This window comes from Tyto alba, unplaced genomic scaffold (genome assembly GCF_018691265.1).
Source record: "Tyto alba isolate M040663 unplaced genomic scaffold, T.alba_DEE_v4.0 Super-Scaffold_40, whole genome shotgun sequence".
NCBI classification, from domain to species: Eukaryota; Metazoa; Chordata; class Aves; order Strigiformes; family Tytonidae; genus Tyto; species Tyto alba.
In genome coordinates, this window is record NW_024881316.1 from 37148874 (window position 1) to 37175244 (window position 26371).

A 26371-nucleotide genomic window follows, 5' to 3' on the forward strand; every position below is an offset into this window, starting at 1 on the left:
GTTTCTCTGTCAGTGGATATCCCCTTAACAAAACAACAGATGGAGAGTCTGTTCAGCAATCAAAGCCTGAAGTTAACTTCATAATAATTTTTACTAATTCACTGAAGTTAGTGTGGTTCAAATACACACACATGGTTCTTGTTTTTAGGCTGGTATAGGAGCAATACTATTAAAGCTGATGCTGTTTTTCTTGGTGTTTCTTGGGTGGGTTTGTTTGTTTTTTTTTTTCTTCAGGATAATTCCAAGAAAAACACTATCTGTAATTACATCCTAATAGACCTGCCATGAACAATCTTTTAAAAAAAATGTATTTAATGTGAATACTGCTGACCATATTGTTTTAGATTCTTTAACAAGAAGTCATGTGGGACTAAGGAAAAAAGCCTTACACCACATGAACGATTACAAAATACAATTGAAACTGTCGGTAAATTAGTTTACAAAATTATATTATTGTAAGACTCATGTTAACTCCATAAACTTGAGTGGTCCTGTCATATTATGTTTAACATCTTCCTTAGATTCTTTCACATTGTTTACTACAATCCTAGGGGTGTGGGGGGGAGAAGTTTAGAGGGCAGAGTTTGTGAAGCAACAGTAACTTTTACCACATTATCTATACCATCATTGTGATTCATGTATGACAACAGAAAGAAAGCAGAAAAAAACCTACGGATTAGAGAGCATATCCTCCCTTCTTTTTTGTCATTTACAAACGTAGATCTATACCATATCTTGATCAATGCTAAACAAGGCTTACAACTGGATGTGTAACTTCTTCACCACCCTAAGTGAATAGCTGACACATCCATATACCTTAATTCTGATTTTTAGACTCTCAATCCAACGTATTACATTCCACTGTGATAGTTGCTACAGATAGTATAGAATGAAAATAAGACATATGATGCAGAATAAACAAGCGAAATGCCAAGAAAGAACATAAAGATGAAAAATCTTCACATCCAGCTATGTGAATAGTCTTTGCTTTGTAAGTATTGCTCTAATAGTAAAAACAAAACAGAACAAAACAACCCACACACAAACAAAACAAAAAAAAAAAGGGGCAAAAAATCCAGTCTTCTTGTAATGACTCTTACGACAACCCCTGAAAAATATTAGGCACTTTACACTGAATAACATGTATGCAAAGTGAAGGAGGCAGAACACAAGCATTAAAAATTAGAATAAATAAATATATTTTAAGATAAAAGTATTTACTGGAAAAAAAAAAAAAAAAAATCCCACACTCTATCCTGTCTCTTCTTTTCCAATGGCCATGTCACTTTCCATCTGATTTTCCAGCACATCAACAAGGCTTCCTGTATCCAGCCTCTTGAAATTAGACTCAATACATCAATGTAAACAGAAGAACACTTTGTAACCCAGCAAGTAATGATGTACATGTAAGAAGATAATGATCTAAACTTTTTCAAAGATACTCAATAAGCATCATCTAATCTTTTAGAGTCAGATGCTCTATTCTAGTTTTTGACATTAAGTACTACCATGACAACACTACCTTGTAAATTCCAGATTAGTAGCCACAGTTTGTGCAGGTTGTCATTCAATATATAAAAGCAGATCTTTTTTTAACCAGGGATACACAACAACTGTTGCCAAATCACAACATGCGAGCTTACATTCCTTTGCATTTTCCAGAAATCATCTGATATGTTGTCAACAAGGGGATTACTAGTTCAAGTGAAGATTGACGCAAGAGTTGCACAGCAAGTATGCCACTGGCTAAGGGAAAGATAACAGGGTATTTGGGACAAGATACACTGGAGGTGATGAGGTTAACAGTAGTATTCTGCAGGGTAGTCCTTAACACTGATTTCAATGCTTTCATTAATAAAAAATTACAATATATTACTTTGCTTCTATCATCAAGATACAGACTATCTTGACAGAGAAAATATGATCTTTAGGAATGATCTAATAATCCTCTGCTTAAGTAAATACTACAACTTCTGAAATGAACTGAGCAGTTCTAAAATGAACAATGGAGCTACTGGAGAGAGTCCAGTGAAGGGCCATGCAGATGATGGATTGAAGCATCTCTCCTGTGAGGAAAGGCTGACAGAGCTGGGACTGTTCAGCCTGGAGAAGGCTCAAGGGGATCTCATCAATGTCTATAAATATCAGAAGGGACAGAGTGAAGAAGGCAAAGCCAGGCTCTTTTTCCATGGTGACCAGTGACAAGACTAGAGGCAATGGGCACAAACTGCAACACGGGAGGGTCTATCTGAACATGAGGAAACACTTTTTCACTATGACAGGGACTGAGCACTGGCACAGGCTGCCCAGGGAGGCTATGGAGTCTCCATCCTTGGAGATATTCACAAGCCACCTGGACATGGTTCATGGCAACTGGTTCTAAGTGGCCCTGCTTGAGCAGGAGGGATCAGGCAAGATGACCATCAGAGGTCCCTTCCAACCTCAACCATTCTGTAACTATGATTGAGTGAAAGAGAAAGATGAGTTGCACAGTAACTCAGTCAAATCATACAAATCCAGGAGTGGCTCTTGGAGCTAGTGGGATCCATTCCCCCTCCCACTTTATAAACCTTACTAAAATCCTGTATTTCAGTCTTAAGAGTGGCATGCAGTGGCAGCATAAGGCAACTGAGGATTAAGGAAATGATACTGTATAAATGAAGAACAGCAACATGCTATTCATGGTTAGGATAGCACTAATGAGGCAAGAACAAGTAATTGTTACACAATGAAAAGCTGAAAAAATGGCCATTAGCTTATGAAGGACCTTTTAACTTTCTTTTATGTATACCTTGTCACGCCCAGCACTCACTGCCTGTCTGTGTGAGCTTGAGGACTGTCTGAGAAATCCCCTCTGAAGGCTCTCCTGCAGGCACAGCTTGGATGTACTTCCTGTGTGTTGTTGCACCAAGACTGGTGCAAAAATAAAGTCAGAAGTAGTTCTTGTGTATGGTTCTCAGCCACCGTGCCTGTGTGCTAGCACGCATTTCCAAAGTATCAAAAAATACACCTGTGCAGTAGCATTCAGCTGGGATTTTGCTATCTTCAAGCTCACAGAAATAAACATTTGGCAGCTCAAAGCAATTTATTTTTTTTCTGTCTTGTTCTCCAAAATCTCTGTTCTATCATACATGTGCATGTGTTTGCTCACAATTGCCGTCTTCAACATTTTCTGTTGCCATCAATCAGCTACAAAGCCTTAGAACCACCACTGGATTCAATCATAATAAAGGGAAATGAGATCCACTTTTCCCAGTTGTCTGTCCTCAAAAAATGTTTTTTAAAAAAAAATAAAAAATCCAACTCGGAGAAGTGAAATGGAGATTTAAGCCAAAAGCCTTTAGTTTCTTCTCATATTTGAAGCAGGAAAATGAGATGGAAGGCTACGGCTGTTTGTTAAGTTCTGCAGCAGCAATGCACCATGGAGAAAAGGCTGTGTCTACACTGGCAATAGAGCACAGCAGTATAGCAAAAGCATACACAATGGTTCAGAAGCTAATGTCACTAATAAGCACATTTGAAGTGGCTTTATACAGGACCTTCTGGTTTAGTCTTCTAGAAAGCGACCTAGTTCATATGTACCAAAATCATCCTGGGAACCCAATAAGCACAAGCCAAGTCATAAAATTCACATTGCTTGATAACTGCACAATTTTTCTAAAAACCTAAAATAAGTATTTCAGATCAGTGACATGAGAGAAAAAGAAATCGGTATTTAAACATTAAAATCAACTTCTGATTTCAACATTTTAAGAGAAGCAGTGAAGGGCTGAAGACCTCAGACCAGGTGAATGGGGGGGGGGGGGGAAGCCACCCAAAAGTTGGCCTCAGGTAAAAGAATAATTTTAAAACCTTATACACCATAGTTGGCCTGAAGTTAATGGAACTTCACCTGATTACTCAAGAATTCCCATTTAGTCTCATTCTAGTTTCCCTAATCCCTTCTATATATATTCTAGTTCTATTTTGCCCAAATAAATTGTTAGCTGCTTGAGAACTAACCATGATTATGTTTGTGAGGCACGTAGATCTTCAAATATTTGATAAATAATGCATAATAACCTCTAATGACAATACACCAAATATAGAAGATAAAATTAAAAACTATTTGTTAATCAGTTTTAGCAACTTGCTTATTCTACCACATAGCTGTTTTGTAAATAAGATAGCATCTCTTCCAGGTGTTGTTCCTGCAAACAACAGTTCATAAGAGATTAAAAACATGAGATATTTAACGATAATTCAAAAATAAGAAAAAATGCATTACACAGTTATATTGAATTTGCACATTGTTTTCATTTGAAAATGCAGATTAAGAGTCTTCTGAAAAGATTAAAGCAAGGAAGCTGCAAACTGAACAAGCAATTAACTAGATCTTTGCAACTGCCTAACATGGAACTACCACTCTCGTTCACATGCTATGAAGCCTTACTTTTACTAAACCTTTCGTACTGTGTTTCGATCTCTACTTACTGTAAGGAACTTTCTCCTCATATTTACTTTGTTTTGTGAAAGACAGTATCTTAAGGACTCTTGAGTGAGCATGTAAGTAAGCATGCTGCATCCAAAGTAAATATCTGTAATAACAGAAGGATTTTTGTATTTTAAGTTACTGTGGATAATTATCAAGTTGTAACATTGGCTAGTGACATTCTGCTGATATATGTGCTCAATGACAACATATATAAAACAGGTAACTCCAATGGAAAAATTAGAAGATGCTTATAAGTTATTTTTAAGAATGCAGTGCCAAAATCTATGCAAATATGGATTTTACAGATGCAAAGTAGCAGTTTAATTAGTGTTGAAAACCTGAGGTTATACTACTATTCTTATTTAGCATTCATATCAATGGTTTTTTATTAACAAATTTCTAATGGAATTGTAGCTATAAGTAGCTACATAGGTGGAAGACTGTAAACATCTAGATATGCTCTTCAAAAATTTATGCATAGCGTAGTTTAAAATTAGATTAAAAATTATATTAAAAGCTTCTTATTGCACAGAACTCTTCCTTTGACAGGTCTAAATTCTAGTCAACTGCGATTGTCTTCTAAACACAGAGTTCAAGTATATTCATGACTTGTTCACAGCTTTAAGTGCCTGCATTCAGATGTTAATTAAAGGTATTTTTAAAATGAAGAGGCAGTACTACCCTAAATCTTTCCCTTTTTTCTATTCTGGATAACTGAAAGGTGAGACAAAAGCATTCTAAATATCAGAACATGTGCAGTGAAGGCTTCAGGACCTCCAAATGACTACAGGGTAAAGATACTGTAATATACAGTAGCTTTAACTGAATTATTAAAAATAAAATACAGTTTATTACCCTTTTTTTAAAAAAACTATAGTTCATTACAAACTCTGATCCTCAGGCATACCCTAATACAATGCTAGGGCAGGTTTACAAGAGATGGAGAGGAGACCTCCATCTACGTTCTGATTGTATTCATCCCTGATTAACTTGATTATTAGCAGTTAATAAAAAGTTATAACTTCCATTAACAGTTATCAATCCATTTATTTGAGCAACATTTAAGTGGGATAGTTGAATGGAAAAGGCTCCAACTTTAGCAGCATTACAGTGTGAATATCTAAAGCAACTGGTAATTTATCTATTCTAAAAGGTCACTACTGCTTTCAATTTATTTTCCTGATTTAAACCTTAAAGTAATTCCATTTTAAAATAACGAAAATGAACATAACAGACATTACTTACTCTGCCAATCCTAGTATTGTTTCTCTCTTGTACTGCCCATCTGCTGTAAACCTCTGCACATCCACTCCTTTGCCAAGTCCTTGCAAAATCTGGGCTTGAGTGAAATCCAGTAGTCGTTCATTGTAGTAATGTAGCTGATTTATCAAAGTTGCAATTTCTTCAGGCCAGTCTGTATAGCCATACTGAGTAACATGCTTTGTGACCATCTGAATCAACTCTTTTGGATCAGCCTGTGAAAATAATTGACGTCAAATTAAAAGAAGCCCTGTAAATTTCTGCAGAAAAAATCATTTTACAATTGATCCCTGTGTTCAGAACTGAAACATTTGTTTCAATTTCTGAGAAGTTTTAAGTACAGCAGAATTCCACACTTCTGTAAGGGCTATTCACTATGACATTAAAATTTATCCTTTTGGAATGTTTTAGACTATTCCATATGCTACAAAACTTCAAACTTACCTAACCAAATTAGTGGTAACAAGTACTTCACCATGACTGAAATTATTTATTTTTAAAACCCTCATTTTTATTAATGTTGAACTAGGCAACTGATTGCCAAAACACTTCAACAAATCAAAGACAGCTTACCAAATCTCTCCTCAATTACAAACACTACAAGTAAGTTTACTCTAAAACAGAGACTATCACAAAAATAAGAATGGAAGGAACATTGCAAACTGGGTTTTTTTTTGTTACTGAATTTCTGATACACTTCTATTACACAGAATTGATAAAAGGAACAGTTTAGCATTTTAAGTATCAAGCACTGATACTTTCAAAGACTGAGATGTGTTGCAGGATCTGCAAATTATACACAAGGCACTGCCTACACCCTGAAACCTTCAAATAATTAAATATTTATCATCCATAGATTAGGACAACCTTTGTTTTCAAAATACTTTCATCACAAATAAAATTTACATTACTGTGCTAGAAATTATACATCAAGCACATATTTAATCAACCACTAAATTCTGTAGTCAAAAACCCACACAGAAAAGCAACAGCTTCGAACATGAAACAAATACAGTCTTCATGTTTGAAATGAAAAAGGAACGCACATACTGTAGAGTTACCAGTTATCTCAAGATCTCGACAGTGGCTATGTCTATGCACTTCCACTTGAACACAGCTGTGTGCGATATGTAATCACTCAGCACACTCAATATCTTGATTTCTCTCTTCCTTGAATAACAAGGCCACCAGCAGCACAATACCGTAAGGAAGCACCATGACTTCTGTGCAGCACCCACTGAGGAAGAAGTGCCGCCAAAAGAGCCACCAAAAAGTACTTCGGGATGCCTACTGTAGTTGAAATATTTTCTAAGAGAAAAAGCTGATTTAACTGCTGTGATCTCAAAAATATTGGGTGTACAGGACAAATATACTTTGTTTTTATTACTGAATGATTCTGCTAAATTAAAAGCTAAACTTATGAACACTAACTGGAGTGCACAACAGAGTAAAACACGCACCAAATGTCTGAATCTTAAGCATGCCTGAATTTTTCTGAGTTGCTGGTCATTCTAAATAGCTTTTTTTTTCCCCCCTTTTTTTCTTTTCAAGACTTAGCTGACAGACTGCTCACAGTCATTTTAAATGCTACAGGGCATATTTTCTCCTGTCCACACGATATTTTTCTGAAGCCCTCTAACCACTGCAAACTCATTGATTTTATAAACAACATCAGTAGTTCTTTCAAGGTTGCTTAGGAGATTGGTAGCAGAATAATAAAAACTCAGAAAAAGAGACAGGCAAGCAGAGCAGTGCCTCTACAATACAATTATATCACCTGGAAACCAATCCACTGATTATGTATCCTGGTATCTCACTTTAGGTGATACACTAGAAAACAGAGCATGGAGACAGGGAAAGACAGAGCAAGATGAGGAAACCTGCTTAACATAATTGTCTAAATCCTCTGTACAGTCCACAGAGAAAGATATGTCCCTCTGACAACCTACGCAGGTAAATTTGCTCTTTTTTGGTATGTTCCCCCTCTCTCTGTTAAGAAGAGTAGAATCCAATGTCATCACTCTTCTTGCAGTGCACAGCCCACCCGATTGTGTACTTTATGAATAAAGGCAATCTTGAAAGTATTTACAAACAAATATGCCAGAACTATTCCTTGAGAAATGGCTTCTGAAGGTGAAAAGATAACTTTTTTAATAAGTTTCTGAATAGCATGAAATTTTTCACTATGAAGCAGAACTAAACTTGAGGATTTACAACAATAACTTAAAATAATACTAATTACTAAAACAGGTAGATTAAAACCATTTTATTTTTGGTTCATTGCTGTCTTCAGTACATTGAGCAATCATCACATTCAAATATGAAATTCCTTTTTAAAAAGGATAACCTGCCACTTTACTTCCAATCACAATATTCTGACCAAGTTGTCACCCTCTCAAATGACATCTATTACTAGTACCAAACTTAGTCTCCATTTGTTACATTTCCCTAAAAGCATCTGCATACAATCTTCCATGCTGCCTGTTTACGCTTCAAAGGAATAGCGTAGGGCTACCTAATCAGCTTAATAATTTTCCTGCTAAAACTTCTGCCAAGTAACACCTACAAAGATGCAATAACAAGTGTGCAGTTCCACCAGGACTGCTCTCTATCAAATTGGTCAGTACTGTTTCACTGGGTTTTTTAATTTGAACCTCTTCTACCTCTTGTCTCCCTGCCAGGCTGTAATAATAAAATAAAATAACTGGATCAAGTAACACTGTGTGATACCGTTGTACCACAACAAATAATAATTACAAACTGTTACAAGGAGGTAAAGATAACAAAGTGGAAGTTAATCTGATATGCATGTTTAAAGGATCGGTGTGATCCTTGAACATACATATGAGGAACAACAAACAAAAAAATTACATTGATGTTTGTCACCAAGGTAACTAATTCTCACTGGCTGGTTCCTTTCTGGGTCTCAAAGTTTTGAAATATATTATAAAAGGGATGGCTGTGCAAAGAAGCACGAAAATTATTTGAAGCATTTAAGAAACATATAGTAATATACAAATAATAGATTTGCAAATAATGTCTTAGGGTCTAATTATCTTATTAACAACAGAGTTAGAATAGCAGAATCATACCCTCTGTGAATACCCATGTATGTATATCCATACAAACTCTTCAATCTAGAAGATAAAAGTATGAGATCTGATAGCTGGTAAACTAATAAATATACATCTATGTACACACATTCAGATTAAAGAAAACACAAGTTGATTTTTTAATTGCAAGTCATTGCCAAGGACTGTGTTGAACCCTTCACCAACAAAAATCTTTCAGTCAAGTGTTGCCCTCTTTTATCCCTTAAAAGACTTATGCTCCAAACTATCAGAGCATGTGAAACCAAAAATCAGTTTAGAGAAATGCCACAGCCTGCTTCACGCAAAAGCCTGTACTGATATCTGATGTGAGACTTCCTAGTCTATATTTTTTACCTAGTCTATTTTTTAATCTATAAAAAACAATCTTTTCCAAGTTGCAGTTGTTTACAAAACTCATATAGTGGAATGGCACACAGTTTTCATTCCTCAGATTTGTCATCCTATAGATTTAAAATATTTTCTTAAATAACAGTGCTGTATTCACTGTTATATATAAAATAAATATAAAAAATATAAAAAAATATAAAAATATAAAAAGCTTAAGTGTTTCATATCATCCTGCACAGAACTTGTATTTCATAATTTTATGTATTTATTCTTTAACATCTTCTCATTTTTAACAATACATTTTTTAAAAGATAAGCACAACTATTTCTACACCCATTTAGATACCTACTTCAATTAGACATGATGCTTGTTCTAAAAAACAGTAATACAGAAAAATCATTATAGCTGTATTGCCAATACTCAAAAAAGTCTTAACAGTTTTTAAGTGAAAAGACCATTATAACTAGCTAGTAATAGTAGCTGGCCATAAAGAAAATTAGCAAAATCTGTACAGGTTGACTCGTACTGCAGCATTCATCACAAATTTTTTGACTTTCTTAAAATTGTAACAGGCACTTAAAAAAAAAAAAAAACAAAAAAGCTCTACAGCAATTTGTGTAAATACAAACAAATTTTGACAGGTAAGACTGATCTCTTTCTAACGAGTCATATTCAACTTGTTCTCTTTCTAATGTTATCTGTCAAAAAAAACACCAAAAAACCCCACAAACTGTTACTAAGCTATTACCTCTGTTGGGTTTTCAGACTCTTTCAGATACTTAGAAATTGTGTCTGGGTGTCCAACTCCCCCCTTTGCCAGATAAATCTCCTCCAGTACTTCTAGACGGATGTTTGAACACAGCTTCCCCTCCATGATGATTCAGGAAGGGTATTTTTACATATGAACACAGCACCAAACATAGGGTAAGCTTTGAGAGAAGCCACAAGAGCTGACCCAGATGTATTACACACTTAACTTGTGAGCCTCCCTAGCGTTGCCAAGGGAAATCCCTCATGAGTTACCCACCAATGCATTTTACTCGTTTATTGCACTGGCACTACGTTCCGTGCTGTAACAGAGTTGTCTTGGCAATAGCGAAATGATCTAGCATAGGCTTTGCTTGGGAATTAAAAAGGGAGAGAAAAGAAAAAAGCAGCCATCACTAAAACGGAAGACCAGAACACCTCAGAAATAAACATCACACAGTGAATGTCATTGCATGTTATTAGATGTGATTTACTCAGCACAGATCAGGACAAGTTACTGTCAATACTGCACCAGTAAACCTCAGCTGGGGATCAGGGTCCACCTGACTAGATGTTTTAAAGGAGTATTTCTCTTTGACCATCCTCTGGGAGTCACGCTTGCGAAGCCCTTCAGAATCTGAACAGCACTGATATTATAAAAGCAACACCAGCTTTGAAAATAAGATAAGAGGTTTTGATCTTGTAATTTCTTCATCCTGATCCTTAATATAATCTTCAATTTGATTTCTTTTTCCTTGTAAGTTGTGATTTCTTTTTTCTTACAAATTTTAAAAGATTTAATTCAGCCATACACATCAGGAAAAAAAAAAAAAAAAAATTAATCCAAGCCAGTTTTTCTCCTGTTCCGCTCCTGCTCAGGAAATGACAACAATTTTACAGCTGTGGTAAGAGATAAATAATAAAAAGCTCTACTGTAAACATGTAATTGAGATAATATTGGATCACTGTAAGGTTATTTAGTTTGTTTATTTAAGACCAAAAATTTTTCCAATTGCTCTAAAAATTAATATTATTCTTTTCATTTTGTTATTAATGTAAATGATCTTCAGAATATAATACAGAAATGACTAGGAACACTGATGAGAAAAGCTACTTAGATCATTGAGGCTAATCTGCCCATAATCACCCTGAATACATAACTGATGTTGTAGGCCTTTCTGGATTGAAGTTGCAAAACATTTCCACCACCTTTTGAACTGTAATCTTTTGGTAATGGTCAAAAGCTGCAACCACAGTGAGCCACAGGAATCTAAATGGGAAGGCAGAGGACATGTTAAATTGTGCCCAGATTCTTACAACACCAGATTTGTTTTAAACCGTTTTAAGTGATCCTAAGAAAAAGATCAAGCTACAGAGGAAGACACATATACCAAGCAGAATCCTAATGGTTAGCAGAACAAGATGACAGCACATGAGCAAAGCAGAAGACACCGGGGAGGAGGGTGTAAAATTTCTGCTGCAGACAGTTGCACTTTGGTCACTATACTTTCTCTAGTTGTTGCCCATCTCCAGCATTTCTAAGAGAACCAAACCACACCACTCAAAAGCACTTAACATTTCAGGGCAGATGCTCTCCTTAATCTTTGTAGCAACTGCCACAATCCCCATAGCACGAGATTCAATGTGCTATAAATGTGATGGAGTGGGAAGCAAGAGAAAAAAGAAAAAAAGAATGAAGAAAAACACATATATGCAACACTTTTCCTCAAATGCTGAATCAAGCAAAAAGATTTACAGGAAATAAATAGTACACTCAAGACGTAAAATCCTGGATGTGTCTGTTCATTCAAGAAGTAAAATTCATCCCTCCATGAGACTGCTTTTCATTAATTGTATCAATGACACTTTTCCTCAACTGAGTCTGCTGCCATGCTGTGAGTGAAGAGTACATTACCTTTGACACAGAACCATAAGAATTTGGGGTGGCCTAACTTTCAGATCACACCTGTCTCACATCTGATCTGCTCAAAGCAAAAGACAAAGTGTATGGCTAAAACGGAAGACCAGAACACCTCAGAAATAAAACCTATACTGTCACATCACTCAAGTGCAAGGATAGCTCAACCTTCTTTGTCCTCTCACTGCTGCAGCTATGTATATTGTTGGATGTCGACACTGATTTGTTCAGGATCAGCTTTCACAACCATTTTTTAAAGGGATACAGGAAGCATCAAATCCCATCACCCATGAGTGAAACCACACCAAGTCAACAAATGAGAATACCTGATAGAATGCCTTTTATAAGCTACAAGATGAATCAGAATAAAGTTGCACAAACTAACAAAACAATTAAGTACATGTGAGTTGAGCAATAACCCCCCAATTATCAAACTTATAGGTAGGTCTTATACATTCAGACTGTATTAGAATAATTTTCTATTTCAGTTTTATAATCTTAAATGATTCATCAGAAGTTTCTGTAACACACTCTAATGTCTCAGGTATATTTCAGTATAACAATTTTAAAGCTCTTAAAAAAATGCTTGTCACCACAGTACTGCGTATGGGTGATGCAAACAAGCAATTTCATACTGTGCTCAAAAACGTACATCTGGATTTTGTAGATCCAGGAATGCAGCTGTGAACTTCAATTCCTCATATTCCCTTCTCACTTTCACCACAGATTTCATCTAGATTTCTCTTTTTTTTTTTTCCCAAGAGCTGAAACTAGATGTTTAAAAACTTCATTCCAGATGAGTGGCTGTATAAAACCTGATGATCCTGGATGATAGCTTAACAGTCAGTACCATTCACTCTCACTTAAAGTGGCCAAGTTTAAAACACTCCCAGACTTACACATTATACAGACACAACCTATAACATCTTAAACAAAATGCATATTACACAAGTGACCAAGGGCTTCACAGTCCTAGTCTGCTTAGGAGTTTAAAGACTAGTATTAACTTAAAAGGGTTATTTGAATTTCCAGGGAAATTAGTGAAAAGCAAATATGTAAATTTGCAATGAAATTAGAATAAACCATTTCATGACAAAAAAAAAAAAGCCAAAACCAAAGAAGTTGGTGAATTACAACAAGAATACAAAACCATAAGTAAACAGTTTGTAAATAAGCACTTGCAATTCCAGTGAAATTGGAACTAATTACTTTATTTCTGAAGTCCTGCATTCTTTCACTATTAGGCAATAAGGACCCATGATAACAATTCAAAGAGCGAACATACAGTCATAAATTTCATTTTATGTAAATGTGCTCTGTTGCTTTATGAACAGAAATACACTGGGAATACAACATCTACAAAAGGCTGGAAAATTATAGCATTTCAAGATTGGACTCTAAAAAGAACAAACCATCTCTGTGTTGTTGGGGGTTTTTTTGTGTTTTGTTTTGTTTTTTTTTTTTTTTTTTAATAGAAGCATTGTTCTATGTTTTCAATAAGCAGTGCTGAAACTTGATGGTTGAAAACTGAAACACATGGAATAGGAAGTCAGCACACACCACTATCACTTTAAGATCATTACGTTGGAAACTAACTGAATCTTATAAGGAGAAAAGGTTGCCCAAGATGCTAGTATGGTTAAATATGTATCATAAGTGGGATCCCAGAAATACTTTCTTCCAACAAAGCCCCCGAAAGAGATTGAAGAAGAAAGGATTGAGAGTTCAACTGCTGGTTTTGAATTACAAATCAGTTGTTGCCAGCACACAATCCTCAAATGTTACCTGTTTTTATTTTTGCTTCAGAAATTACACTGAAGATGATATTAGTATTGGGTTAACCCGTGTACAGTATCTATTATACAAAACCATGTTCTGCAGCATATTTTTTAACTCTGTTTGCAGAGGTACCACAATCACTGGCTACAATTACCAGAATACTCAAAACCTGGAAGAAAATGTAGTTAACAAATTTGGTTTCATCTATACATTTTGTTTTAAGGCCAAACAGCCACCAAACACAAATTTAAATCACAGAATCAGCCAAGATATCTGCAGCACTTATAGATTATTGAATGTCAGTATCTGCATGTTAGTCTAGCAATTGTCTTGAATTTTTACTGAAGATATTTTAAGATCAATTACTAACAGACAAAACCTGGTTACAAAAGTAACACATGATCTCTTAATAACCAGCAGCAGAAGAAACAATGACAAAGCGACTTTAAGCCCAAACAAAACCACCAGTTATGAGTTAAATCAACATAGTTTCCAATACAGAAGCCAGTACTGCTGCAGAGAAGGAAAACAACAACCAACCAAACAAAAAAACCCCACCATAATGCAAAAGGCTGCTGTTACGTAATAAAACATAATTTGAAAAGTTGTCCAGGCACTTGTTTCTACAGTTATGTCAAACGACTTGTGTCTGAAAAGTTGAACAAATTGCTCTAATGTCCTGTTTTAAATGCTTTTTTGCTTTCTTTTCAATCAGCTATTCCAGCAAGTGTAAGGAATAATTTTTCTCCTGGGACAATGTTTTCATAGTTTCTTTTCTACTTTATGTTCTCTTACAGACTATCTCTTATTGAGTAAGATATTGACAGGTCAAGTTTAGGTAGAAAAATCTCATCTTGTCATTTCACCTGACAGCTGTTTTAGCAGAACTAACACATGACAAATATAAAAGGTTAAAATGTCAACTGAAAGAACACCTCTGAAAATACAAAATTACTGAATAATTTTGAGTGAAATGCCTACTAAATTCACAGTATGTAGTTCATTTCCCATTTGCAGCTAGTAAACTCTCAGTTAATACCATCACAGTTTAGGTAATTATTTTAATCTTCAGTCTATCTCCCTTTTCTCTAACAAAAAAAAAAAATAGTGTTTTCATGTTGAATAAATTATGTTATTGTATATTCCTTTAGAATAACTCTTTGATATTGATCTATATGGCAGCAGCTGTATTTATATACAGACTTTGGGACACACATCCACTCCTACTGTGAAATTCCATTACGGTATGATACAGTTTTCATTTATGTACAATCCTGTATCCTCCTAATTTGTACAGTTACTTGATTGGATACATTCAAATATTTCTAATATCTTACTAATTTAGAGCTTGAAAACTAAATATTCCAACAACATAGTAAAATTTTTTTTCATCCCAATCCAGAAGCACTGCTAGCACTTCTGATGAGAAGCATGAATTTCTCACCTCCTGTTATTGTGATGTACATTTACATGAACAGCTTCTTAGGCTAAATTTATAGAGGCCAATCTAGCGTCTATGCTCAATTCTCCAAGATGAAAAAAACAAACAAACAAACAAACAAATCAACAAAAAAACCCAAAACAAACAAAAAAAAACTACACACCAAACAGCCAAACCACAAAAAAACAAAGAGATGGAGAAGTCAGCTCTCTCACTTGATGGGAATTCAGCATTGTCTAAAAAGTTACCTCTACTGCCAACCCAGATGAATAAAATTTTGCTAAAATATTTTGTGTTCTAAGATGAATAGAAATATTCAATCAAGCTGCTTGCAAAATTAATGATTCTCACTGACTGGAGAAGATAGTTACAGAAGCACATAAAAGGAAAGTAAAAGAAAAGATAAAGACAATCGACTAGGGGAAGACTGCTTCAAAAAGCTGTTAGTCACCTTTATACTGTTTCCCAGAGAGGAACAAAACCCTTTGCAAGATGGAAAGCTTTGCTACTTATCCCAGCTACCTCCCTTGCGTGAAATGCCACAGATACGTCTCCAGAGGAACACACGCAAGCTGGACCTCAAACCTCTGCTGAAATGAAAGGCTGGTTTGAAGATCCTCTTTTCTAAAAGAGTATTTCTGAACAGCTGGCTCATGAACAACACTTGCTCTGCTTTCAGAAGTAGGATTTAACAGAATAGCTTATATAACCCTTGAGAAACAAAAATAAGCAACACTGTAACCATCTCTTTCTTAAGCACAACTCACCTTGAAGAAATAAGACTGGGGGTGGAGGGGGCGGGAAAGAGCAAATGGGAGAGGGAACAAAGGACCAACTGTTTAACAATAGCTCTTTTCTGAGTCACCTAAATATTATTTTGTCCCAACTAAGAAGGGCAATGCTTTGTAGTGTTGTGTGCTTAAAGTGAGGATCTGTGAAACACTGGTTTATCTATATCAAACACAACTCAACCAAAAGGAACATGACTATCATGATCTGACTGCAATGTCACTAATTGCTGGATTACTGTTTCATGGATCATACTGGAAGATGGTCAAAAATGGCGGACAGTTCAAGAGAGCTAACTTGAGCTTTAACCTTCAAATGTAGTAGTATTTAGTGAGCTCTCAATTTTTGTTCGCTTAAATACTCATTCCTTTAAAAAAAAATTGTGTTTATTTGTTGAGATATCACTGAGGAATAAGCAAATCAATAAGTAAAACTCACAAAATGTGACAGGCCAAAAAAAGAAATTAAAAAGGCTAAAGAAGTATCTGGAAAGTGTCTTATAAACAACAGTAAAGCTGATAGCAAAAACTTCTGAAAAGTCACTCAAAATCAGGAAGCCAGCTAGAGAAGCGGTAGGATCACTTGGTGAAAAGTATGAAAGGGGATGAAATGAATGAGATCTCTGTGTCAGCCCTCTGTGCTGAAGATGTGGGTTGGAGAGCGCAGAAGAGCTAGATGAGTTAGAAGAAAACATATGGGAAACGTCCTGCCCATTAGGTAAGCTATGTGCTTGCACAGCACCATGACCAGATGGCATTCATCCCTCAGTTCTCAAGGAACAGAAACATAAAATTATGTTAAACAGCAAGCTAACATGCATCAACAAATGTTAGGGAAAAAAAAACAAAACAAAACAAAAAACCACTCTGCCAGAGTGCAAGTACCATCTGAAAAATGGATCTCAAGGGGATCCTCATAGAGATCCCAGACCAGTGAGTTACATTTCCATCCCTAGTAAGATGGCAGACTCCGTAACAAAAAATAAGACCACTGAGCACATGCATTAACAAACCTTGGTGGGAAAGAGTCAGTATGGCCTCTGCAAAGGGAAATCCACTTCATTAGCTTGCTGGAGGGCTATGAGGGTGTTAATAAGCACATGCACAAAGGGAATCCTATGGCAAAATAGATATAGATCTTCCAAAATTCTTTAACAAGTTTCCCCACCAAAGTCCAGTCAGGAAACTTAAGTGGCAAAGAGATTTGAAGAAAGGTCATTTTATGAATTTAAACCTGGTGAAAGGGGAGGTGAAAGCTTAGTGATCACTTTTCAGATGGGGGAGAGCCAGCAGCATGTCCTCTAGCAGCAGGTTTTGAGACCACTTTTATTCAGAATCTTTTATCAATGACCTGGAGAAGGGATGAGCAATAAATATCTAAGTTTTCTTATGCTACTGAACTCTTTGAATTATTGAAATGTCAAGACTACAATGTTTGGCCTACTTTAGTGTTTTAAAAAAAGAGAAGAAAACTTTGCCCAACATCAGTTCTTAGTCTGCCAGTTAATGTCTCATTCAGAGTGCCTTTCCCCAGTGCCTCTCTCCCTGGTTCTCTTCTCCATCACAGACCCCCCCCCCCCCCCCACATGCAGGGGGGTCAATGGGAGAGAGAATAGTGCAGCATAGATTCAAGGAGTTACTCTCTCATCTCTCCCAATTTTGCTTTTGGAACCATCAGATATGCACTGGACTTAGAAACAGAGCATATACGGAATAACACAGATCTTTCCCCCCCCACTAAGTATTAATGAGTAACAGCATCTGAACTTGTTCAAGCAAGCAGTCTGGTATACAAAAAGAAGTGCTAGGCATAAACAGCAGAATGAAAAGGAAGTGGAGAAACCTAAAGACTAGCAAAGAAACTTGAACTTGATGCAGAATATACAACAGAAAATTCAAACAGTGACGCAAAGGGGAGAAATTACACTGCCAAGGGAAATTTGCTAGTTTTCAGCATCACTAACCAAACAGAAAGAGAGGGCAAAAGAGGAGACAAGGGCTTGAATCAGGACTTAAAATAGTAATAAAAGTAAAGAAGGTCATGTTTAAGTCCACCATAATCCAACAATAAAGAGCACTACCATTTTACCATCTGCAACAGACTCAGTGCTAGCCATTGCGTTTATGGACAAAAAGTTTAATGTCAAGACAGAACGAAACAAGACTGTCTGATACAGTTTGTCAGTTTTGCATGTCAGTGTTAAGAGACTCCAGTAAAATTTCATGTACACAAATCCAATTTGAGATTAAAAGTGTATGTATTAGTTCTAATGTATGTATTACTTTTTAGACTGAATTTACGTGAGGTGAAAGCAGACCTAATTCTGCCTCTTAGAGAGAGTGATAGAGGCGTCTTTAAACAGCACCAGAAAAGGGAAGTAGGTTAAGTATGTAGAGTACAAGTTCACTGTAAAAATGCACCCTTTCACATAGTGACTCAAAAGCCAGTTATATCAGGCTACTTAACTCCGTACAACTGAACTCCCAGAGTCTTCACCAAGTCTGGGCTGCACCAAAAGCATCACTAAGGAGAGTCTCTGAGTTTACTGTTTCAACATATTGCCAGTTGCAATGCACAACAGGACACGAATCAAGTTCATTTTCTTGAATGAAAGTAACAGCTAAGTGAATAAAATAAAAACCTAAGAATTTTCTGCTAACAGCAACTTTCCTCATCTGCTATTAATCGAAAAACTCCCATTCCCCTCTGCAACTCTGCACTATTTGTTAGAACTGTTCCCTAATGCTCCCAGAAAAAGCTTGCCCCCCAGATAAAGTCAGTAAAACACTCCTCTCCAAAACCACAGAAACACTTTAGCATCAGATCATTAGCATGAGAACAGGAACATAAATTAACTGACTTTAGGGTAATTAAACTTTTTCACTCCTTTCCTGAGTAAACAATCCTCCAGATATATTTGCTTTGGTCACTTATCAGATCACAAGGACCTGACAAATGAGGAGATAAACTGTTAACAGCAAAAATTATCCAGCAAATTTCTTGCTCAGCTGCACAGCTCCTCTGCTCATTCAGCAGGACTGGGAAGAAGTGAGTGGTGAGTAAGAGCAAGGGAGGTTCAGCAGCAGCCAAACACTGGTGTGTTATCAACACTTTTAGCCACAAATGCGAAGTACAGCACCTCAGCGGCTGCTATGAATAAAGTTAACCCCATCTCTGCCAGGCCCAGGACAAACCTAAACTAAAAATAAATGTAGCTTATCAAAGGGTTATGAGTCTACTCACACCAATGCTTTCCACAGCCAGTCCATTTCTGGAAATTTTGTTTTCTTCTGTCTGGCATTATTCTTACAGATCTTTACCTGTGGTTTTGTTTGGTTGTAGAACTCCTTTAATGTGTTTCTCAAGATAAGAAACTAATATAACTCAGATGCCCTAAACTATTATGTTTATATTATTATAGCAACTAAAATTCAGAACTGACTTGGGTACAAAACTAAACCAGTACTTTACACCCAAATCACTTTTGTTCACCTTAAAGCAAAGTAATAACTTCATCAGAAATAGAAATTATCAAGCTGATTTCCTTTTGGACATCAGCAATACAAAAGAGTTAATGAGAATTTCTGGCAATTTATGATTCTGTTTTAATGTGCAGATATTAGCTGTCGGTATTTCACATCATAGTAACAAAAAAAAAAAAGTCAATAAATAAAATAAAGACTTAATGCAACAGACCCAATCATTCCATCAAAATATCTGTCTTGACTACTTAGCAAGTCCTAAAAGTCTGTCTTAGCCAGTGGAAGAGGAACCCTCCCCTCCTACTCCTCATTATCCTTATAACATATCTGTCATTTTAATTTTGAGAACATTCCTCCCATTATGCCAGGTACTCACATACTGCTTGGAAACATTTATACAATGTTATTTTAAAGTAAATGTAGGAAGCGTAGACTTCTTTATGCTTCTATAGTTTCTTATAAATTCTGCTATAGTTTTCAGACGGGATACTTGATTCAGTGGACTAGAGAAATCACACCTACTGTGACCCAGATGCTGTTAAACAGAAATATATGCTCTATGATCTCGAGGATCCGCCTTCTTAGCATGTGGCTGAAGTGCCATATTTAGATTCTTATTGATTACGTAAAGGTTTCGAACAGGGGCAAAAAAAAAAAAAGATTGGTTATACACCTTCACCCACAAAAAACGCATTCCATTATCTTCTAAGAACAATGCATAGCTTTGAACTATACAGTTAAAGGGTCTAGGGATGCGTTTCTGTTTTGAGAAACAGTCAGAAGATAAAAGGTGGTACAAGACACCAGTAGCATGAGCTAGAAGACAATCTACTATGGAATGACATCTACAACTGAGTTTAATATCTTCATAAAAGTTTGTACCATAAAATTTAAGATAAATTCCACCCCCTCCCCTCCCAATGCTCTTGGAAAAACACAGAAATAAAAAACATTGCTGCATTTATTCCCATGGATAGCAACTGGAATGGCCTTGACGAAAGAAACCTGCATGCAGAGCCATTCTTTATTACCAGCATCTAAGATGTACATTTAAACAAATGGCTGTTTTGCAGTGGCAAGTGAGCATTTAAGTCTGGGTTGGTGCGTTGCTGGGGTTTTTGTGTGTGTGTGTGGGGGGAAATACTTATTTTGCTAAAAAGCATCTGTTTATTTCTCCTTTTCTACTTCAGTGACATTCCCTCACTGGATACCCTTGGAATCAGTAAAACAAATGTATTGTCATGCTGTTTTCTTACTGGGCATTCAGGCACATATATAAATTTTTTTTTAAATTATTTTTCTTGGTCTGCTTGTCACTCAGGATCTTCTCAAGCAGCTGTTTTCAAAAACTACTGTTTAAGAGTAGTACTTAAACTCAACACATATTCTTTTAGCAAACAACTTAGAATATACTGCTTATCAGTGTCACAAAGTATTTTACAAAGATGGAACAAAAGATTTAGCCAAAGCTCTTATCAGTGAGTGATTAACAACATGATGATATTTATAAGACTTCACTTATTAAATGGCAATTGGAGTAGAAATACTTCCATCTTTTTCATCTCTGTCCTCATTCTTATGACTTCTTTCAAAAGACTTCATAGCTCTTTCTATAAAATAAGACTGTTTAAAGAGGCTAAACAAAAAAAAAAAAAAGTTTTTTTCATCAAAGGCATCTTGCAGCAGGTGGACCTAGGCTCAAAGAAAGCTATTTAACAAACATGAAAAAATTCCTCACAACCAACATATTTTGCAATCCCCGTAAATCTCAGTTGTGGGCTAACTTCTCCTTTAGCTTCTAAGCAGAAGATAGTAGAATGTAAATCTCAGCAGAAACATGAAAGGATGCCTAATTGCAGAATTGGGCAGATATCAAAGCAGTCTTTTCTCTGTAAATCAGAAGTCACTCTGAACATGGAAAAAAATCTCCTCTCATGCCATGGTGGTGATCAGTGGTCTCTCTTCCCAGAAAACTTGTGACCAGAAGTGTTCTTTTAGCTGTAATGTAGAGCTAGGACGAAAACCAAACAGTCCCGAGAGCTTCCGTACAGGAGGAAAGAACTGATTTAAATTCAGAAAGGCTCTCAGAATGGCAAAGAGCTTTTACTCCAGTATCTTAGAAGGAATGGCGACCTACTGAACTTTTGTATGTCACCTCTTCAATTTAGTTCGGAGTTTACCATGTAACTGCTTTAATCACAGGTGATGAATAAGAATCAAAGTTGTGCCATTTCAAGAAGAGACACTTGTCAAACGAAATCAATAAACTCACCAATGAACAAGCATGAATTTTCAAAACACCATATGTAAACTGAAATACAAAACAACACACCTCTAGCTAGGCTATGGAAACTTTTTGAATAGCACCATTCTTGTTGAAACAGACACTTGACTCTTCCTAGGAAGTACTGTACTGTATCAGTATTGCAAGATGACAGCACAGGCTATGAGCGTTATTGCTCAGCTTTTATAAGCTCCCTTGAAGACTGATAGTGCTATTACCTATAAATGACACTTGATACTGTGCTTCAAAAAAACTCTTCCACAAATTGTGAAGTACTTGTCTGTTTACAGCACTGTAGAAAAATAATTATGCGTAACTTAACAGGCTGCTCACAGTGTAAGTTAGATCAGCTCCTTAACAGGCTTAACTCATGTACTGGCTTTTTAGAATAGCTTTAATGCTGCACATTAATGAATATAGTTTAAAAAGAAAGAGTACTAACCCTGTAGAGAGGGTGGCATTTGTCCTTGAAACATGGTGCCAAACGAGCATAGATCTGCAGGCTATAGTAATAACTTGCCAGCTGGAGAGATAACGCAGAATGTAATTGCTTTTCAAAGCATTTGTTGGCATCCACCACCTAGGAGGAAAAAAGCTTTAATTTAGATGAAAGAATTAGCAAGCATACAACATTAAGTGCACAAACTTTCTAAAAAGCTACTTGTTTTGATTTAGAAATAGCTCTGACTTTTTCTGGCACAGAAGTAAATCAGTAACCTATACAGAAAGATGATTCTACATTATGAAGTTTTTCTCCCCTTCCCCAAACACCTAACCAAAAAGATTTTCCAACCACAGTTTTGCTGCTTCTATACGACAGAGTTATCCATATTTCTGAGTTACATTAGCACTGTCAGTCAGATGGTCCAAATACTATTTTAAATAAGAAAATGTGTCTTTTCGCTAGTGCCATGCTCATAAGCCTGTCCAATGGTATTTGTTCAGAGTTTCCTTTAAATGCACCAGCCCAATCTATAAAAGTGTGTATTTAAATGCATTCAGAGACTTAGATTTTAAAAGCCTAAGGAAATTGCATTTTCTTATGGAATTCTGAAATGCTGTGGATAGTATTTCCTGGAAAAAATGTACAAAATCACTATCAACATACCTGCGGCAGTGCAAGTAGGTAGGCAAGAGACAAGGACGTATCATTTGGTAAAGCATCACTTGCCAGTTGTAGCAGAACTGCAACATATAGGGAGCAGAAATAAAGCTTTGATTACTGACCCATCTAGCCTTGACGGACAGCAAATGAAATCCTTTCAGTGTAACTGTATTTTATTAGACACTAGCTTGAAGCACTCTATACATACTTAATTAAACACTTATCAGTGCAATCCAGAAACAGATAATATGTAATTAAACTGCAGCACAGCTTTACCTTGACTTCCAGGCAAAACGTTTGATGCATTAACCAAACAAGAATGAGACCATGCCATAACAGATGCTAAACAAAGCCACTAAAATAATCACCTGTACTGATTTACAACAAGTGAATCTTTTGGTTGTAAAATCAGCGCAGTAATGTAATATTGTAAGCATTCAAAGTTACCAAACAGAGGAATGGTACAAAATGTCTTCTCTTCAAGGCTGAGCTTTAATTCACTTATCACTGAACACGATAAACCATATTAAAAACTTCTGTCTTAAAAAAAAAAAAAAAAAAAAAAAAAAAAATCAAGAAAAGCTGCAAGTGGCGTAAGAATTTTAAATAAGATCAGTGAAACACCAAAGCCGGGTCCTGCCACATATTAAAAAGAGAAATAGCAGCGCAACAACATAGTCAAAATTAATGCATCAAAGAAAAATTATTCTGATTATAAAAAGATATAATTCTGGTAACCCTGACACAGAAATTACCTGCTTTTCCTACATTATAGATACCAAACTTGGGGTTTTTTTGTTAAAAAGCCCACTATATTTTACATTACACAAATGGGAGAACCAATACACAGACATAATATGAGTGACCAAGATTTGTCAGTTAGTAACAGGATCTCTCTTTCATACAGTTGTCTCCTTCTGTACTACAGTCAAGCATCACTGCAGTTTCTACTGAAGTTCCAATGAACAATTACAGAGTAACGATTCTTGTGATACACTTAATATGCAGTTCTGGGGGTAGAAAACATAGATTACTAGTTCCAGGGACACCAAAAGTCTTATGAACTGGTGTTTACCTGCCAGCTGTGACTAAACCACGACACCCTGACCAAAAATTGCATAAGGAATTGCAAGTATACCAGGAAAATAACACTATGTTTTCCTTTTTTTATAGATCATGTCATTATTATTATTATTACAATCAGTGGAAGCCATCTACCAGCAATTTAGCTCTTCAAGTTTAGGAAAGTCTCAAATATCTATATTCCTCTGCTGCACAAACTACTCATGAGGGCACACCGGCAAGAAACCTGCTGACTTCACACATAATGCCCCTCAGTGAACTCTTTGTTCCAAAGAATGATTATAAAAGGCTTGAATGACCAATTATAATTTTCAGATTATAAACCATTTTAATCAGCCAGATTAATTTGCCATCAGCCTGAAGTGGATGATGGCCCTCAGCCAGATTAAAAACAAAACAAAACAAAACAAAACACAAATTTCTGTGTGACAAGTCATCACACAGGCTGTCTACATGGCAACACGTCAGTTACTGCAAATACAAGCCTGTCCAACAGCACCCATGCTCTGGGCTTCAAATAGCTTTTACCAATAGTTTCTTGCTGCTGACAGCTTGTTTCTGCTACATTCGAAGTAACCTGTATGCTGCCCAAGCAAAAATAGGACTCTAGAAATATCTAATGTTAAAATCTTGATGAATTAGTTTGCAAAATTTCCTACTCTGCGCACAAGTGATGTTATTTTATATAGTCTTTCAACCACCCCTAGTTGAATAGAAAAAAACGGGAGGAGGGAAAGAAGAATTTGGGCTTTGTCCCCTTTTCCCTTTCTCTGGAAAATTAATGATTGCAAAGCCTCAGGAATACATAATAAATTGTAGGTTCTCTTCCAGCTGAACATTCCCAACATGACAACTGCCACACTAGCAAAAAATCTATCTCCACCCTTCAATAACAATCATAACGAAGAACGTAGCGCCAATACAAGGCCAGTAAATAATGATTTTTTTTTTCATACTCTTGCATTAAGCTCAACACAAAGGCATCCTAGTTGCCATCATGAACTTAAGAAGAAAGACCTGCCTCCACTGTCATCCCTTCTGAGGAAAAACATCCCCTGTCCCGATTCAATAAATATAAATTTTCCGTTTGCTTGAGTCCAGAGATGTATTCATATATCCATATATAGTTACCTACTTTGCATACACACAAACACGTGTATACACAAAGACATTTCATACAGTTTTCTGTCTTCCAGTGAAGCCCTACGGGAGTTCTGATGTCTAACAGGGTTGAGTTAAAATCTCAGGCTACGAACATTAGCACAATGCCATTTTGTCCTCTCATACATCTTCACAGTTTACAGGAACTTAGTATCATTTCAGACCACTGCCAAATTTAAAATTTGCCAAGGGGATTAAACATTACCGGGTTGGCAAACCAAGAGGAACAGGCAGTGACAAGCAAAGAGCCAATGCTGCTGTACCACAAGCAGTATTTCCTTAGGGAAACACAAAAAAAAAATATTTTTATTTCCTGTGCAGGTCTTTATGCCACAAGCCTGTTTGGAAGGCAAAGTAGGGAAGAAAATGGTTTATTTGGGAAAACTGGAATTTACCAATACCTAGAAAGTTTCAACAATTTCCATGTTTTTTTTATCTGAAAAAACAAACAAACAACAAAAAAAAAAAACACAAAAACAAACAAACAAAAAAAACAAACAACAAAAACTGCTTCAAGTCTTCAATTGTCATTTAGCATATGCTAAAATCTCACTAAACTTAAAAATATATATTGCAGTTATACAGCCATATCTACAGCAAATTTACAAAATCCTGGAAAACATTATGTTGTTCTTTGTTCTAAAACACCTGAGGATTAACAGGTATGACCTATTTTCTTGGGTTTACTTCAAGTTTAGTACCTAATCTGCTTACAACAAAATGCAGCCATTAATTGTAGTAATTATGAAAAAAATCCATCAGTTCCCTAAGGGCTATGGAGAAAGACAACTATAATTGAACAGGGATGCACAATACTGCCTTGGTCGTGCTAAGTCTGGATGCACTATAATGGCACAACTGAGGAAAGAGTGTTTTATTGGACCCAAAGTGATGGGTGTTACCACTGCACTCGAAAATGCTCAGTCTACCACCTACATGCAGATAGAAAGGACAAGAAAAGTCAAAGTTCAAGGCATGTGACCCTACCAAATCCACAAAAGAAGCAGCAAACATTATCTTAAGTACTACCATGTACACTGCCTCTGGGAAAAGTGTTTATCCATTCCCTCACACCTGGAGCATGATACTGCTATAATATAGAAAAAGAGTTTGATGCATACTTCAACTTCTTCTAAGACAATGTGCTAAGTACAACTAGGGTTTCTTTGCTGAACTGTATCTTCTTCCATGTTTCTAAATTCTTCTAACGGAGCTGAAACCTGATCCTGTAGTTGGCCTAGAACACAGTTTGAAGGAAACAAATGGGATTCAAACTTGTCAGTAAATTCAAATTAAATCTGCTATGTTTGTTACTTGTAACGTACTAGCTAGTAACTCATACTAGCATTCAAGTTTCATATGGCAAAATCTTCCCAAAACCTTAGAGTAAGCCTAAAGTATGGGAAAA

At 36.1% G+C, this 26371-nt stretch overlaps 1 protein-coding gene across 2 annotated transcripts in view; it reads right to left on the reverse strand.

Moving 5' to 3' along the window:
* The window catches only part of NBAS (NBAS subunit of NRZ tethering complex), a 178948-nt gene that overhangs the window by 64822 nt on the left and 87755 nt on the right, over window positions 1–26371 (reverse strand). For both annotated transcript variants that reach the window (XM_042803171.1, XM_042803170.1), the window contains 3 exons: window positions 22723–22799; window positions 22057–22194; window positions 5720–5949 (listed from right to left, as the gene is read on the reverse strand). In XM_042803171.1, the coding sequence (XP_042659105.1) occupies window positions 5720–5949; window positions 22057–22194; window positions 22723–22799 (445 nt within the window). The remainder of the gene's footprint in view (window positions 1–5719; window positions 5950–22056; window positions 22195–22722; window positions 22800–26371) is intronic.